Raw genomic sequence first — 14,224 nt, 5'->3', positions numbered from 1 at the left:
CAAATTTGCTACGATTTCCATCGTGCCAACGGAGGCTTTGTACTCCTCATTCGCATCATCAAAAGAAAAAAAATGTGGTGAGAAGCCCTTTAATTTTGGAGGCTTACATCGTTTGAAAGTGAGCGGGTCCCACACTCGCTAACTAGGTGGGTCAAAATTAAAGTCTCTTGGTCAAACCCATTTATTTAAAAGGCAAAATTAGCAAATTCGGATTGTTTTGATTCTCGATTGATTTAGACCGAAACAGAAGTGTGACTCAGGCAGGAAAGCTGGATAACTATAGAGAAGAACCGGATTATTATTATAATAATAATAATAATTGGCAACAACATTCGGATTCTCCCAGAATGCCATTTTATGACAACCATAATAACAACTTTTTGATCATCATCATCATCATCATCATCATCATCATAATAGAAACCCTCACTATCACAATCAACAACAACACCACTTCAATAATAGAGATGGGTTTCGACCCATGGACAATAACAATCCCGGTGGTCCTTTTCTCGACCGAAAACGCCCCTTTCCTTTCTCAGATAATGGTGGTTATGTTAAGCTTTATGTTGGAAGCATCCCTAGGACAGCAAGTGCAGATGATGTAAGCGTTTCTTCATTCTGTATTGTGTATTATGTGCGTGTTTTTCATAGGAAGTTTTGAAATGTTTTTAGGTTGGCCCCTTCTTTGAAGAATATGGAAAGGTTCTCGAGGTTTTTATTATGAAGGATAAAAGGTCTGGCCAACAGCAGGGTATGTTTTTATTATGTTTTGTGTTTTTAGGAAGTAGAAAGAATAAATGTTCGAATGTCTAATAGTTGATAACATTCGGTGATTTGGTATGGTCTTTGAAGTTTGGGTTGTCTATCCAATTTGAATGATCTTCAGATGTTGTCCAATATCGTTGATGAGAGGAGGCATTTTATCTCATGGAGGCCTGGATGATAGGAATAGACATCTTATTTGTGGTAGTTTTATAATGTTTCCTTCTGGTAAAGTTGCAATAGATTCTGAGGCAATTCTACGGAAAAAGTGGCTTGCTGTGGGTTCGATTTTATGTTGGATGTGCATTAACTTTGCATTTGTGAAACTCATAAGTCTTGGAACTGAAGATGTGTGTAATCTGGGTATTCTGGGATTCAACTCTTGAGGTCTAATTTTGTTTCGGATTTTGAGTTCTGTGACTTTTAGCTTTGTATCCCAAGAGCTTCACCTTCTAAATAAAAACTTACAAGTATGATTGTCAGGATGGCTTTGTTAGGTTGTATTTTGGGGCCCCTTTAGGAGATCGGGAACTGGTCTTGAGTGTATCTTTTTGCTACTATTTTAAGTTTTTAACTATAGATGCAATTTATATTAATTATAATTTTATCGATAAAAAGAGTGTGATTTATAGGCCGTATTCATAAGAGTGTGCTAGGGAGCAGTTGCAAATGTTTTGTTCAGAAGCAAAAGTGATATAGAGATATATTTCAGTGTTACAGACTTACGGGAACCTTTACAAAAACCCTCTGTTTGTTAAGAGGACAGTAATCCCACTTAAACTTGTTTGACAACCCAAAAACAGGTAGGAGAACTCCTAAACTTGTTGGACAAGTAGACCAAACTAAACTTTTCAGACAAGCTAATAGCAAATCTATATTACTATGTATATCTTAGAGTTCTTATCAAACCCACTGGTCACATCTAATTGTGCTTGAAGAGGCCTCTACGTTAGAATTTGACGGATAATTACATATATGCTTGATCTAGGACAGTTTCCTAAGCGAAGTGGGGCCACACCATGGCGCAACCGTCACCCATCACCGAGGTAGGTGCCTTTCCATCATACCTTTCCTCGGGATGTGCCCAGGGGGTATCACATTCTCTCCTTGCTGATTTCTTCTGAATGTTGGCGTGTTACTGCTTTGCCACCTGAATGTCATACTTTATAGACACTACTATACTTTGGAGTTAGTTGGAATCTGTGGTAAGATTTTAATAAGAGTCGTAGCTAGGAAGGGGATCATTCTAAATTAGGCTTGGTTCAGATTTTTTGTGCGAATCCCCAGAAGTGCCATTTCTCGTCAGACTCCTGCGTTACTGACTATGAGATTAGCCGAGTCAAAGCTAGGTTTGTTTTGTTACATGGCATGTTAATGTGCAGAACAAAGCTAATCAAGATCAGTATTCAAATATACAATGCAGTACACTTTGTGAGACGAGCCAAATGACACTATAAATGCATTTGTTTCTAAGAGGAAGTGATTTGTATGTATGCTCCATTTTGGATTTGATATTGGGGTAATGGTAAAAGCAATAACTACAGTTGCCAGTTTGTTGAAATATTTTTTTAGTAAATTGATTAGGGCGACTGTTCAACTTTTATTCAGACATTTTTCGTATGCAATTCCACTTAGAGGGCCATGCTTAGTTATACAGGTGTTTGGATATTAATCATATCAATAATGAAGAAATTTTAATTTTTGTGATCGTTGTGATAACTTTAAAAAAAATTCAGAAACTTTGGAACTTTCTGCAAGATCTTGATCAAGCAGTGGATGGATGCATAGTTATACAAATTTATACAGTTAAGTTCAACCAAATAGAACCACTGTGAAGGATTGTACTAGGTGAACAATGTACATAATAAAAACGTATTCATGGTTTTGCCTAGATTAGCAACATTCATGAAAGTATCTGGAGTCGAGAGGTAACTTAGAAATGCAGCAGCCAGGAAGGGATCCACCTTATTGCCCGACACTTGTATGGAGCACTAATAGACCAGACAATGTAACTAAGATAGAAAGTCCCTTTAGGACCTACTATCGATTTAGATGAAAAAGAATGTAACTTGTATTGTCTTTGACAATTCCTTTCATTAATAAATTTCCTTACTTGCGTGCAAAAAAATGAAATGAATCATCCACATACGTTGAGTTGGTTTGGACATATGATACTTTCGTGACATCATCCTTCCCTTGTGACGGCCTTGGTTCCGCAGCGACTTTTGGAGACGTCTAAACTGATAATCCAAAAGCATTTTCATACATTTCTTCAGGACTAACTGGACCACAAGGTTTAGGCAAAGAAACGTGCAATGTAATAGTGATGAGTCTAGGTCTGTCTCTGATGTAACCTATTTTTTTATTGGTGAGTGTTACAGTTTCGTATACTACAGCACTACTCCAATACTGGCACAAAACCATATTTGCCAGTTGTTTCAGTTTGCAGAGTTGAGGAGATAAATTTGGTGTCAATTTATACACAGACCAGGAAAGGAGATCTTTCTATAGTGTAACTGGTTTCATGTTATCCGAGACTTTGTGCTATCCCCATGATTATTTTCCCTTTGACCAATTACCACGATAATGGTTCTAAACCATGGTTCTCCTTGATACTGCTATTTATTAAGCCTTTATTAGTTTGTATTTTTTTTTATTAGAAGTTTATCTGATACACTTTCAGAACAAATGCACTATAATGGAGTGAGTATACATGGACCTTTTTTTCTTTATTTAGTTATGGTAAAAGGTTTATGGAATTGATTACTTTTCAGGATGTTGTTTCGTGAAGTATGAAACTTTAGAGGAAGCTGAAAGAGCTATGAAAGCTTTGCATAATCAATATACTTTTCCTGGGGTGAGTTCAACTGGTGCTATTAGTGATATCAAATATCTAGTCATTCATTTCTTCTCTGATACATTTCAGTGGCTGAATAGCAGGAATTGGGTCCCATCCAAGTTAGATATGCTGATGGGGAGCAGGAACGCCTTGGTAAGTACCTGAGTATTTCTAACTTCAGTAGTTGATATTGTTTTAAGTCGAACAGTACTTGTTATTAAAAAAAGTTTCCAATTAGGTATCAAAAATAGTCACGATGTTAGTACTTGTATATTTGTCATTTTACCTGAAAATATTTGTTGTTTCATTCTTATTAGGAATCCCCTCTCTCTCTCTCTCTTATATTTGAAAACTTCTGTCAATACGTATCAAACCGTACATAATGGACAAGTGCAAATCAAAGAGAATCCAATCCTTTCCTTCTAGAATTGGATACCAGAAATGGGTTGCCCAGGCATATAGATGAAACCAATACATCCCTACTATGTTATCACCCGTCCGTCCACTTACCATTTTCTATCCCCCTCACAACATAGAAGTAGAAAGCGATCCTCTTCACCAAGATTATAGTAATGGGCTAGGCTACTAACAACAAAGGCAAGGCTACAATGCATAGGACCCTAGCGCACACAAAGACTCAAAGAAGACTACCCAAACTTTGTTTCCCCAATTAAAGATAAGTCTTGAAACCACACTCTTTCTCAATGCTCAATTGATCAAGCTTTCCTTGATGGAATTTACTTCCAAATATTCCAGACGATAAGCAATATGAGTATATGGAGGCAACTAAAGCGCCTTGTCTGGGTGGATGCACATTTATATTCCTATCCACTTATTTTCTTGAATCTGGTGATGTTTACGACTTGCCGAAAGCCAAAAAGACCTCCAACATCTCTACAGAGAACGGACAGTTCACAAGTCAGTGGTCGATGTCCAATTCAAAATGTTTGCACAGAGAGCATAAGTTTGGGACCATTTTTATTTTATTTTATTTTTCGTTTATGTGGTCGACCAGTTGCATTCTTTTCCAGGAAGCAAGCCAACAAAAGAAAGCAACTGTGTGAGGGATATATTTTTAAGGGAATCTTGAAGATTTATGATCTCATTATTCTATATGTGAAGTCCTTGTAAAGGATACATGATGACTTTGATGTGAAATTGCCAATCGTTTCCAACTACCCATCTCCTTCTATCTGTCACCAAAAGATTGCCTTGCTCGGTGTATTGTAGCCATAAAGGTAACAAATAAGTTCAATTCATGGTCATTCGGTCTCTGCACAAAAAAATGTTACTGAATATTTAAGTTCCGCATACTCAGTTGCAGTTAACGCTGTGCACAACATTGTACGCATTTCAAAATTCCATCTTATGAGGATATCGTTTCATGGGTTGGGTGCCCGTTTTAAATGTTAGCATTTTTTTCAGAAGTATGGCCAACAATCAGTGACACCTCTTCATAGAATCTTTCCGTAGAGATTACAAGGGATTTAGTGTACCACTTTCTTTTCTCTTCTCCAAATATATCACAATCATGGTGGCATACATACTGATGAAACTGCAAATGCTTCCTGCCCAATTCATACATGCCATACTGTCCTGTCAACTGGATGGTCAAAGTATTATAAACTGAAAATAATTTTTAGTCGACGTTAGATGTAGAATTTACAACTAACAAATATATCATAGTTTGGTCAAAACAATGTGATTAAATAAGTGAATGATAAAATCCTTAATAGATAATTTTGTATCTCATAGTGGATAAGATGAATATAGATGTCGATGAATAACAAATCTTCCATTATTTATTCATCTAGGAAAATGTACTTTGACGGGAATAGTATGAGCTGTATTTTTGAATGTGGAATTATCCAACGATGTTTTTCTACTAACTCTGAAATCTATTCTTCACCCTAACTTGTATTGATCTTTCCCTTTCTTAATTTGTTTTCTCTTCTTTTCTTTTAGGTGCAAGTGCAATTGGGAAGAAGTTGTTTATTGTAAATCTGAACAAACAAGCCATAGAAAAGGATGTTGAGAAGGTTTAGCTTCTTCACATATTCATTCACTTTTTACGAATCACTATTATTTTATTTTTCCTTTTATTTTTACACTTTGAACTTTATTACCCAACTCCTTAAACCCCTTTTTCCCCAGTGAAGGTGGGAACCCATGACCGGGGATCAACCTCCTAGTGCTTGCCCCCTAGGCCATTTTTTTGGTTTAATTTATTTTTATTACTTTGACGAAAATTGGTTTCTCTTTTAGGAATTACCTTTTTTTTGTGGCAATCGTTCGAATTACATGTTCCTTCATATGGTTGGAATTTATTATGTCTTCATTTCTTCAAGAAAAGATAATATTATTACTATTTACTAGTATTATTTGCATAATTGTTTCTATGATTGTCATCATCATATGTGTGAAGAATGGCATGTCAACTTCACTTTTAAAGGTGGAGTTTATCCCCACCCGTTTTTCTACTATCCACGGTATGGCTCGTAAACGGATTTGGTACTTGGAGAGTAGGATAAAAGGTGTTGGATCTGAGAGAAGAATAAAGCCTTTTGAGTGAAATTCCAAGTTGTGGAGGTTCTTTGCTCATGAAATCCTTATGTCACTTCCTTACCTGGGCAGTTTAAGCAGAAATCTGTTGCTATCCTGTCCAGGAGCGATTAACGGTTAGGCCTAGTAGTCATACTTAATCAGGAGATTATCCCAAATAAGATTCCTCTAGGTACATAAACACATATGCCACATACAACTAATAGCTTATAAAAGAATACATTTTTAAGTGAAATAAAAAGGACAAACATAATCGAAAATCACCATACCACGAATTAAAGTCACAAAAGTTCTTAAGTTTCCCTGGTGAAGTGTCAAAGTGCAAGCATAGCCTCATTGAAACGTAATCGACATCTTAAACTGCGCAGTTCCTAACAAGAACATATGGTGCAAATCGTTCCTTGAAAGTTGGTATCTCTTTTTGGGTGGCCTACCTTAAAACAATACAAGTGATTAACAATTAAAACTGAAGAGCAAACCAAAAAAAAAAGGCAAAATACAATTTGAATAGGAAGGGTATGGACATCTTTAGTATTTGCATGCTTTGCAAAAACCTGATGTGGAATGTGGATCACCTTCTCATTTCTCATTTGCTTTTATTTCTATTGACTGCTGACAATTTGAATTGGAGAACTATGTACATTCCTAAAATTTGCCCGTTTTGCGGCAAAAATGGAAGATGTTCACCTTTGCTCTTGTTTATTTTCTTCCCTGCATCATTTTACAAGGCATGGTCAGCACTCCAAATATCTTGGATGCGTTGGGTAATGACCTTATTGTTCACCCTCTAATATCGATCATTAAGTGGTTGTTGCATCACATTCCTTTAGTGATCTTATGGATTTAATGAAAGGAAATAAATAGGGAGATATTTGATCACGACACAAAGGACTTCCACTGCATCATTGTTGAGGTAAAAGAGCTTCTCATTGCACCGGCAACTGGATATCCAACTTTTAGGCAGCTGAATTCTCAAAGCTTCACTATTTTGACAAGTTATCGTGATTTTGATTGTAATGTCTTATCATGCTAAGGTATGAATGGTAATGGCATGGAAAACGATGAGTGGCCTAAGGGGTGCAAACAGTTGGGATGTCTTAGTTTCTGCAGATATATGTTTAACCCCCTCTGGATTGATTTGTTATAATCTTGGTCCTTCTTGAATGAAACTCATTTTTATTGATAAAGGAGAATGATAGGGTGGGTGAGTTCTGGTGTGTATGAAGATATCGTGCAATTCTGTTCGAATGATTTCCTTTTTAAGTTATATATTTTCCTTTAATTGTGTATTTGGTGAAGTTTTCTGCCAGATCTTTTCTCCTTATGGTCTTGTTGAAGATATCTTCCTTCTGCGCGATGAAATGAAACAGAGTCGTGGTGAGTCCTATCAATTTTTGGTTCTTTTGATTTTTCTTTTCTATTCAACCATGAAACTATTCTATGTCGGAATTTAGGACAGGAGAACGAAATTCTTCACACCAACAAAGTTGTCTGTAATCCCCTAAGTACTCAGTTTTCCTAGGTACCTGCATAAAAAGGATACAACTGAATGTTTCACTCTTCACTAGAACACCCACTTGTTGGGCTCTGAGGAAAGTTGACTAGTTGAAACGCCAGCCTCTGGCAGTTTCCTGTGTGTAAAACCAACTGGTACTTTAGCTTCTTATCAACCCCCCTCCCAGGCTTTGCCAACTGGAAAATAAAATCCTTCGGGCTGTAATTGTTGAATGACTGTCCACTACGTGGGGACTGTCGATTATTTGGTGGAAATGCCAGTCTCTCACAGTTTCCCATCTAAAACAAGCCCCTTTCCCCCCCACCCCTTTCCCCTCCCCACCCACCCAATAAAGAAAAAATCTACTGTTTTGATAATAACATTTAGTTCGTGGAATCTTCTATATTCACTATGTCACCTTTTTTCTGATATGTTTTCACAAATTCTTTTCAAGGGTCTGGATTTGTTGAGTTTTTGCATAGAGACATGGCAGTAGCAGCTATGAATGCTCTGAATGGAACCTATGTGATGGAAGTAAGTTAAACATCTCGAGGGGAACCTACCCACTTGTGCAAAGATACACACCTCGACATAGCTGTACATAAATTGTTTCTCAATCTTTTTGTTAAGGCTATCAATATGTTTCTTTTTTCGTTTTCATACTCAGGGTTGTGACCAGCCATTATTAGTTCGATTTGCTCATCCTAAAAGATCCAAGTTTGGAGAACACAGGTAATCATTGACACATTGTTTTACTATTACACATGCATTATTGTCCTGTTTTATGCATAGTTTTTTAAGTATGTGTACTCCCAGCTTCATTCATGCACTGAAGTTAGTAGCTCCATTCAGCCGGCTCATACTCATGTGTTCGGAGTGGCTAATTGAATTTGTAAGTCATAATGGTCGGAGGGAAGCCGATAATCCGCTTTAAACTATTGGACTTTTGGATCATATAGTTTCATGTCATTTTTTGTGATGGCACCTATTAAAAAGTTTGTTTAAACTGCCAAATATGTGCAAATCTATTCTTAATTTATGCTAATTATAAGACATTGCTTGCTAAATTATTTTTTTATAACTACAATAAATTATTATGCATCAACATAGACTTCTTGCTGTTTCAGGAATGATAATGCCGTTTTCAGTTCTGGTTTTGGTCCTAAGTTTCATGCTCCACGAAGCATTAGGTTTGTTTCACATTTTGTGCTGAAGTCTTCCTTTTTGTTTTCCACCGTTCTTCTCCATGATAATAGTTTCCTTTTCCTTTGAACTTGGTCTATGATCACGACATTCAACATTGCAGGCCGGCACCTAATCATGGCGACGCAATTGATAGGGACGTACAACCAAATGTGTGTTCATTGTCACAGGCCCATGATTTTGCTAGTCACTCAGTTGCTGAAAGTGGTGTTGTACCTAACCCTGCAACTATGGTAAATGGCCCACATTATGTTTCTTAACACTGTTCAGTCATATGGTTGCACACTATAAATCTTTAGTGTAAAACCTTTAGATCGACGGCAATTTAAAAAGAAAGATAGACAGTAAATCAGGACAGGTGTTTTTATGGAGAGGTCTCGGTGCTCCATTTGAAATGTTGGAGCGCCCTGCAGGCATTATTTTCTAATGAACTTTCTAAATTGTTTCACGTTTTTGAGGACAAATTAGGGGGAAAATATACAAGAAGGATAATTGAACTTTTTTCATCTCTAATCACAAATGAAACCTTAGTTGTCACTATTTGCTATAGGTGATAATAGGACAAAAGCGTAACTTTCCACGCAACGCATACATTTAACAAGAGAAAGATACGTCTTATCATAGATATAGTAATTGCCTCCAAACTCAAGGATCTTTCCTCCAAGTGTCTTGTGAATCTCTCCAACCAGAAGTCGCATATAATAGTAACTGCACAAGGAATCTTTTCTCGTCTGTGGAGCAAACTCTACAAGACCAATAGGCTAAGAGAACCATCGCCGAATAGGAAATTACTGAAACCAGACACTAGTGATGAAAAAGGAACTTCGACACTTGCCAGGAATAAGGGCAATGAACAAGAGCTCCTTGTTGAACAGACAGACGAGAAAAGTCAGTTAACTTTGTCTTCTTACTACGAAAGTCATTGTGGGGCTTGATTTTCTTGAGATGGTTTTTTGGTATTTACATTGTTTTTCATATTTACGTATTTATTCTTGGAAAGTTGGAACACTTGACTTAATTTTACATAGTTATAATATATAAGTATCATGTAAGTTTGTGAAACGTGAATTCCATTTCTTTCTTTTAGTGTTCCAAACCATCTATGCCAGAAGTCTCACCCGGCCACCATCTAGTGCCATTAGAGAAGCCACTTCATCCTTCACTGCAGTTGGTGCCATCCTTGCAACTGCAAACCCAAGATACACCTGCGTCCTCAAAGATTCAAGCTTCTCCGTTCCCAGTACAACAGTTGGGCCAACTGCAGATACAAACAGAAGATGTGCCTTCTACAGTAAGCCAACGGAAGAAGTGTGTCCCTGCTATTCAGCAGCAATCTGCGAAGCCGCTGCAACAATTAGCGGACCAGTCAGCTCAGATACCAGCCCCACAAGAACAGGTTTTACAAGGTATTTTTCAATCAGCACATCAAGCGCCTTCTCAGGGACATGAACAGTTGCATCTGATGCAGCATCCGAGTCAAACTCCAGTTGAGGAGCGGAAGTCCAGAGATGGTGAACAGCAGGTAGTGCAGATTAATTAAGTCCTCTTCCAGTGTTTTAGAAATTTCTACTCTGAGGATATCTCAACTATAAAATTGTTTAATAGGATGTTTTTCGATTGCATAGGAATTCGTTAATACATTGGAACTTGGAACACATGCAAACTTGAATGCTCATCAAACCTTCTTGTGGATGACCATTATAATTTACATGGGTAGATATATTGATATGTTTAAATTTGCTCAAGCCCCACGATTTTTAAGGTTATCAATGTGCTGTTTAGATCAATTGGTTGGATAGGTTATCCTTCACTTATATATATTTTCTCTATTTGAGGTATCATCTCTTTTGTTGTATCAAGTTCCCTTCTCAATATTTTTTGGTTTTGATACCCCCATTGCATTTGCATTTGCGATAGTTTGCTTGTTTGTGCTGTATTTAGAGAAAGAGTCCGAATTTGTGGACAGACTTGTCCACAAACAGCACATTTCTATTGGTTAAATCCATTTTCGGTCAGTTTAACAGTTTTTTTGGGCAGCCACTCCACCAATCAGAAGCTGAGGTCTTGTGGACAGCAAACAGTTGCCTGTCCACAAACTTATTCTGTTAGAGAAACCGTTTATTTTTTTTTGTGATTAAGAATGCCAAAAATTAAGCTTTAGACACTCACCACTTTATATTTTTACTATGTCAGATAGTAAAATTAGCACACAATGCCCACACAGAAACATATTGTAGTAGAACAATCTTTATTTTCTGTTCATCTGTTCATCCGCTATGCGCACATGCATGCCCAACTGTGACTGTTATCATTGTTGATTTAAAGATTTGGAAAGTATATCACATCTATGCTTAACCCATTTTTCCCTCAATCTGCCTGGAATGGGAATATGCAACACAGCAACAGGAAGCTGCCAGAACTGCTGGTACCCTTCCAACTTCGGAAACATTTTCTGTACGTTCTCAAACTGCTCCTCCAACTTGTGAATGGTCAGAGCACAACTGCCCTGATGGATGTAAATACTACTACAATTGTATAACAAAGGAAAGTAGGGTAAGGGGGTTAGACTCGTCCTTTCTTCTTTTATATTTATTATTATTAATTTATTACTTGTCCAATATATGTGACTAATGTCTGTGAAATGGAATTTTAGTGGGAGAAGCCTAATTTCAGTGTCACTCAATCGAAAGAGGTTCAGCTTCAAAAAACAATTTCTGATCAGCAACGACTACAAATTCACCAAACCTCTTCATTGGTCAGTAATTTGTGATTTATTGTTAAATTTCAAGTTTTGTTTCAATTTGTTGCATAATGCAATAGTTTGATGGTGATTTGCCTGAATCATGTTTGTGGTGTTACTGGTCATCAATAATCTCTGTAAATTTAATACACTTATAATAATATAAATTACAATGCTGATTAGTTTTTAATTGGTCTAATTGTGAGCAAGCGAATTCTTTTGTTTGAGATACAGACATATTGTCTCATCTTAATTCTGTGCGCTTGTATGAGCATAACGTAAAAGAATGGCTGGTAGTTAATAGGCTTATAGCTGGAGGGATTGTTTCTATAATGTGACTGCGCCACTCCCATTGCTTTCTTAATTTACCCCTAATTCCCCAAAATTGATGGGCATTAAACATTATCTTATTTTAAACTCTGGTTACTTTTAAGTTTTACATGGGTTTGAAATTGGCAATGTATGGCCATTGACAGCTGTAGTGAAGTTCTTTGTACTTTGAATATCAGATATATGTTTATTATTAATATCACCAAACTTGGTTTGTCTTTATAATGATGTTAGCATACCAATGGCCTTGAACGATAGTTTCTGGCCTTTCTGCAAGATTGCATTGCATATTCCTTTTTCTTCAATGTTTTTGACATGGGTTCCTTCTAAAACATAATAATTCAAATGAATTTTTGAAGTTGGTTCCCTATTAGAAATGCAACAATCGGCATTGGACCTGACAAAACACAAATTCTACTTTTAAGACCTAGCTGGTATGTTCTGGTATTTGCGTGGAATTGGGATACCATTGTAGTCTAATGCAATATTGTCAATATTGTTATTTGTGTGGGTGGGTGGGAAAATTTGAAGGATTGAAATGTATCTTTTACCGTTCAAAAAATAAAATAAAATTGTTGTTTGTGTGTGGGAATTGGTTCCAGACCTGTGTTAAAAAACTACAAATCTGATATATATAGAAAAATAAAAAACCTGTACTTTGACCGTTTCCTATCCGGTGACTCAAGTTGGGCCTGTTGGTTTGTTGGATTTTCTTTAAACTTTATATGCTTTTCTAATGATATGATAATGGTTAGGACTGAACGTTGTATGGTTTACACTTCACAGGAGCTTGATGGAACAGTGGTGTGTAGAATGGTATGCTAGGACCAGTGCAATATGTTGGTGAAAAGCAGCGTTTGTAGAGGCCTGCGGAGCTACCTGTGCTGCTGATTCAGAGTGGCAGAAATATGACTGCGGCAGCGCATAGTGAGATAATGGAAAAGAGAAAAGTTGCATGATATTCATCTGTTTAGAGTTTTCTTACTTTACGATGTTGCTTCACTTTGCTTGTGAGTTTTGAGTTTATTAATTTGAACTCAACTTTCTGGTACGAGGCCTGGACACAAGTTTTTAATTCAGTACTTCATGAAAATCCCCAAACCATTCTAAACTCCGAGGTCCCCATTATCGTTCAGTCACTGTTGTATAATTATAGTTGATGACCATAATCTTCGCAGAAGACATATTTTGGGATATAAATTACAACATTGAGATATAATAATGATTTGGTTTGGGTTAGTCGATGTACTTTCCAATGATTGTAAGTTTGGGTAAGTTGTTCGTTATTGTTCCGTTGTCTTACATTTTTTACCAGGAGATATGGAATATTTTCATGACCAGATCTTCGCTGAGTTCTACTAAATATGAAGTTTGGGCTACATACTGTTCAGGTAAATTGCATCCTATCATTGGCCTTGACATAAAATTTGGTAAAATATACTAAGATTCGCATTAAGATGTTCATCATATACAGTCTTCAGAACATGTAGTAGTTTCTATGCTTAAAAGCGTTAGGAGTTATATCATTTGGATTTGTAGTAACCTTACAAAAAAATAAAAAATAAAAAACAAAAAAGATATTAATAATAATAATAATGGAATAAGTTGTTGGGGTCCTCACCATGTAATGGAACGACCTTGGAATTTGGGGGTTCAAACGATTTGCGCACATTGATTGAATTTTTGGGGGTTCAAACGATTTGCGCACATTGATTGAATTTTTTCTCCTGGAATTTCAGCCTTTGAACGATGTGGCCACATAGAATGGCAAGGTATTAGCCTGATGCCACCGCGTAGTTTGAGAGCTGATATCTTGATGCCATTGCGTAGTTTGGAACCGAAATTTCGCAGATGCGCGGAAATTTAGTTAGGTATTTGTGTGGAGAGATTCTTGAATATAAACAAAATTTTGAGAGCAATCAAAATTGAGAAAAAACCCTTGCAAAAAGAAAAGCTTGTAAAGAGAGAGTAATCTAGTAAGGTGGAGAGACTTGAGAGGAGCGATTGTAATCTTCTTTTTCATACTTATAAAATGATTAGCTCTTGTAGAAGTAGGCATCATTGGCCGAACCATGGTACATATTTGTGTTGTGGTATGTTTTATTTGCTTTATATTTCTATTGCTTGTTTGTGATAGTTATATCCATAGTTTAAGTTTTGGTTTTTTGTTGTAGTTAAAGTTTAGATTTTTTTATTAGAGTAGAAGATTGTCCAAAAGCAAGCTATCTTAGTGGGGATCAATTGGTATCGTTTTTCCCAACAAGTGGTATTAGAGCTAGGTTGGATTAAT

General features: G+C 36.6%; 1 protein-coding gene across 3 annotated transcripts; it reads left to right on the top strand.

The window, feature by feature from the left end:
• The first annotated feature begins 219 nt into the window (after positions 1-219).
• LOC147480675 (flowering time control protein FCA-like) lies at positions 220-13,173 on the top strand. 3 transcript variants are annotated; one of them, XM_086577027.1, is made up of 14 exons: positions 220-604; positions 676-754; positions 3,540-3,622; positions 3,706-3,757; positions 5,570-5,643; positions 7,477-7,543; positions 8,116-8,195; positions 8,329-8,393; positions 8,789-8,851; positions 8,968-9,097; positions 9,952-10,386; positions 11,265-11,417; positions 11,518-11,619; positions 12,721-13,173. In XM_086577027.1, exons 1-14 carry the CDS (start codon positions 482-484, stop codon positions 12,757-12,759), a joined length of 1,545 nt encoding a protein of 514 aa, XP_086433153.1. In that variant the 5' UTR covers positions 220-481; the 3' UTR covers positions 12,760-13,173. The 3 variants fall into 3 exon arrangements, with proteins under 3 accessions (XP_086433153.1, XP_086433154.1, XP_086433152.1); XM_086577028.1 differs by having other exon boundaries at positions 328-604; positions 3,703-3,757; positions 11,271-11,417; XM_086577026.1 differs by having other exon boundaries at positions 328-604; positions 3,703-3,757.
• Positions 13,174-14,224: the final 1,051 nt, after the last annotated feature.

This window comes from Coptis chinensis, chromosome 8 (genome assembly GCF_015680905.1).
Source record: "Coptis chinensis isolate HL-2020 chromosome 8, ASM1568090v1, whole genome shotgun sequence".
Lineage (NCBI taxonomy): Eukaryota > Viridiplantae > Streptophyta > Magnoliopsida > Ranunculales > Ranunculaceae > Coptis > Coptis chinensis.
This window is presented reverse-complemented; position numbering and strand designations above follow the sequence as displayed.